Genomic DNA, 3,216 nt, shown 5'->3' with positions numbered 1-3,216 from the left:
TGGACTGTGGTAGGGGACTTGCCTAGTCTAACATTACATCTCAACTTGCCAAACAGGAAGTCAGTTGGCCACGTACACGGATGTCTCTTTCTGCCAGGTAGGACGTCAGTTCCCAGGGAGCTTACACTTTACTTGTACACGCTACACTCAAAATGGAAGTCTGGTTCTAAATAGTCTCTTCACCAAATCAGTGCAGGTATCTCTCTTGTGTTGGTGGTCCAACCCCGGGGGCTGGACACACTGAGTTCCTGGGATGCTGGTGGTTTCCATCGGAACACATGGCCCACTTGGTCCCAACTTTTCTATTTGTATATATGCTACTTTTTTCCAGTTCCTCTCACCTCAGTCAGGACAATCTCAAAGTCATGCAAGTCTCAGGAAGTAGCACCTGAAAAGGGACCCTTCCTACAGGTAACTCCCATTGTTCAAGCAAAGGAATGCTCTCCTGAGAAGTATAAAAATAAAGGCAAGAGGAAGTGCATGTTTATGTGTAAGATATAAAACACAGGGCAAGCGAGACGAGGTGGGCGGCTGAACGATGGCGGACGCTGAGAAAAAGGCTGTTGCGGAGAAAACCGCTGCTGAGCCCAAAGAGGTTCTGGCAGAGGCGGCGGCTGTTCTAGAACCTGTAGGCTTGCAGGAAGAAGCAGAGCTGCCTGCCAAGATCATGGAGGAGTTTATGAGGAACTCTCGGAAGAAAGACAAGCTACTTTGTAGCCAGCTTCAAGTGGTGAACTTCTTGCAGACTTTTCTGGCTCAGGAGGATAATACTGACCAGAACCCAGATGCTTTGGCTTCTGAAGATGCAAGCCGACAAAAGGCAACTAAAACTAAGGAGCAGTGGAAGGAACTGAAGGCCACATACATGGATCACGTGGATGTCATCAAATGTGCCCTGTCTGAGGCCTTACCCCAGGTTAAAGAGGCTCACAGGAAGTACACTGAGCTTCAGAAGGCTTTTGAGCAACTCGAGGCTAAGAAGCGAGTCCTTGAGGAGAAACTTCAGTTAGCTCAGAAGCAGTGGGTGCTGCAAGAGAAACGCCTGCAGAATCTGACCAAGATTTCTGCAGAGGTCAAGAGACGCCGGAAGAGAGCTCTGGAGAAGCTTGATGGATCACACCAGGAACTGGAAACCTTGAAGCAGCAGGCAGGACAGGAACAGGAGAAGCTGCAGAGGAACCAGAGCTACCTCCAGCTGCTGTGTTCCCTGCAGAATAAGCTGGTGATCTCTGAAGACAAAGCTGAGAAGAAAGATGTCAAAGGGCGTGCCCTTCCACCCAAATCTTCTTAAAGATGAAAGATTGAGAAGAGAGCCGTACTCCAGCTGTGCCAATACCCTGCTTGGGCTGAGACCATAGCGGTTCCTTCACTGTTGTATCTCCAGGCCTAGGCCTAGAAGCTTGTAGCCTCTGTACAATCTTACTTTCCAAGCTGATTCAGTCTGGCATCTCTTGGCTTCTCAGTGAATTGTGTTTCATTCGTACTCACGTTGACAGTATATTCTGGCTTGTTGTGTCTTTACCTACTTCTAACTTGCTGTCTCTGTAAAAGTGTACCAGTGAAATTGTTACACGCATGCACGCACGCACACAGGCACGCATGCCTCAACCACCCTTTTTTCTCGCTGATCTTCAATAGTCTCTCCTCTTGCCCTCTCCTTTTCTTTGTCTTCTCCCCACCAGATGTGAAAGCAACTTTAGGCACCGAATGTAATCGTTGTCTCGGAGGTTTACTGCTGAATAAGCCCACTCTGTAGTTCTTTCTGAACTCTGGCTGGCTGGTTCAACTCAGCTGTTCTGGTTCAAAACCCGTCTCCAAGCTGACTGATTCAAACCGGCCTATCTTGGCTTCTGACTGAATGGCTCTGCTTGGAAAGTCTGCTCTGAACTCCAGGAACCGAACTGTACTGACTGCACCAACCCAACTGAACTCAACTTCACCGAATTGATTGACTCTCTCCCTGTACTGCTCTTAAGTAGCCTCTCCTTCCTGTGCTGTCCTCCTGAGTCGTGCTGCCAAATCTTTCTCTGATTCATCTCTTTGCCCCTTAATTAGACTGGCAGTTTCAAACGTGGCATTTAACATTTCAGTTGTAGTCACTTAACACTACATTCAGAACTTGAGTCTATTGAATCCAGAATGTGAATTCATATCTTTGTGACTGTGACCTCACTACATTCAGTATTGTGTAAAAGTTTTAGGAACTCTCCAAGTAAACACTTGGTAATTACTTATTGATAGAACAGAAAAATGTTGTGTAGGTACAAAATAAACATGACTATAAGATTAAAAAAAAAAAAAAAAAACCACAGGGCAAGCAAAAGGTACAGATAGGCAGTTATATGTACTTAGAAGAAGATTTTGAGGGACCATGCATGGAACTAAGGTAAAAACACACCAGCTTCAATTTTTAACTATGTTCAGAATATATAGCCTTAGTTTCCAGAAGAAGGGACAGACTATTTGAGAAAAAAATAGAGAATTTATGAGATCTATACATGGCCAAAGGACCTGAACAGATTTCCTAGTCTTACTTTCAGTTTATGGATGATTTCATATATCCACAGTCATTTCCTCACAAAAGGAAGTGAAGTTTGTGGTCTCATAAGTTTTGTCCATACATTTATAAAAGACTATATTATCCCCAAGATAGTGATGAGGATGGGCACAGCTGAAGCACCAATAACACATCTCCAGGGTCAATCTGGGAATCCATGATAAAATATAATGGATTTCAAGGGTTGAGAACATAAGACAACCCTGTAAAGCCAGCATAGAACCTTGGAATATGCTCTGTGAGCAAAGTAGAATCTGTAACATACAAAAAGTGAGGCTGTTCATACTACTATAATACTATAATGACAATAGTTGGGGCAGTTTTGTCCTTATTAGAGGAAGAGGAGAGACAAAACAAAAACCCAAAGAACCTTTGGTAGATGTGGTGGTTTAGATAGAATGACCCCCATAGGCTCATGGATTTGAATTCTTCATCGGGGAGAGGCACTTGTGGTTCTGCTTTTGGTTTCATCGATGGAGTGTCAGATCACTTCTGGGGGAGCAAAATGCAGGGGCACAGTGCTAGGCTACAGTACTTTTCCCTGCTGGGGTTCCAGAAACTCAAGCTAGGCACAGTGTTTCTTCCTGCTGCCTGCAGATCCAGTTATAGAACTCTCAGCCAGCTCTCCAGGACCTTGTCTACCTGCATGCTGCCATCTC

At 45.0% G+C, this 3,216-nt stretch overlaps 1 protein-coding gene across 1 annotated transcript; it reads left to right on the top strand.

The window, feature by feature from the left end:
• The first annotated feature begins 532 nt into the window (after nt 1–532).
• Nucleotides 533–2,184, top strand: LOC308414416 (outer kinetochore KNL1 complex subunit ZWINT-like). The gene has a single exon (XM_080909643.1). The coding sequence runs from the start codon at nt 539–541 to the stop codon at nt 1,289–1,291; it is 753 nt and encodes a 250-aa protein (XP_080765769.1). The 5' UTR covers nt 533–538; the 3' UTR covers nt 1,292–2,184.
• The last annotated feature ends 1,032 nt before the right edge of the window (nt 2,185–3,216 follow it).

Source organism: Micromys minutus, assembly GCF_963924665.1.
Source record: "Micromys minutus genome assembly, chromosome: X".
In the NCBI taxonomy this organism is placed as follows: domain Eukaryota; kingdom Metazoa; phylum Chordata; class Mammalia; order Rodentia; family Muridae; genus Micromys; species Micromys minutus.
This window is presented reverse-complemented; position numbering and strand designations above follow the sequence as displayed.

Coding starts and splice junctions, on each gene's coding strand:
- LOC308414416 (XM_080909643.1), top strand. CDS start 539: ATGGCGGACGCTGAGAAAAAGGCTGTTGCGGAGAAAACCGCTGCTGAG.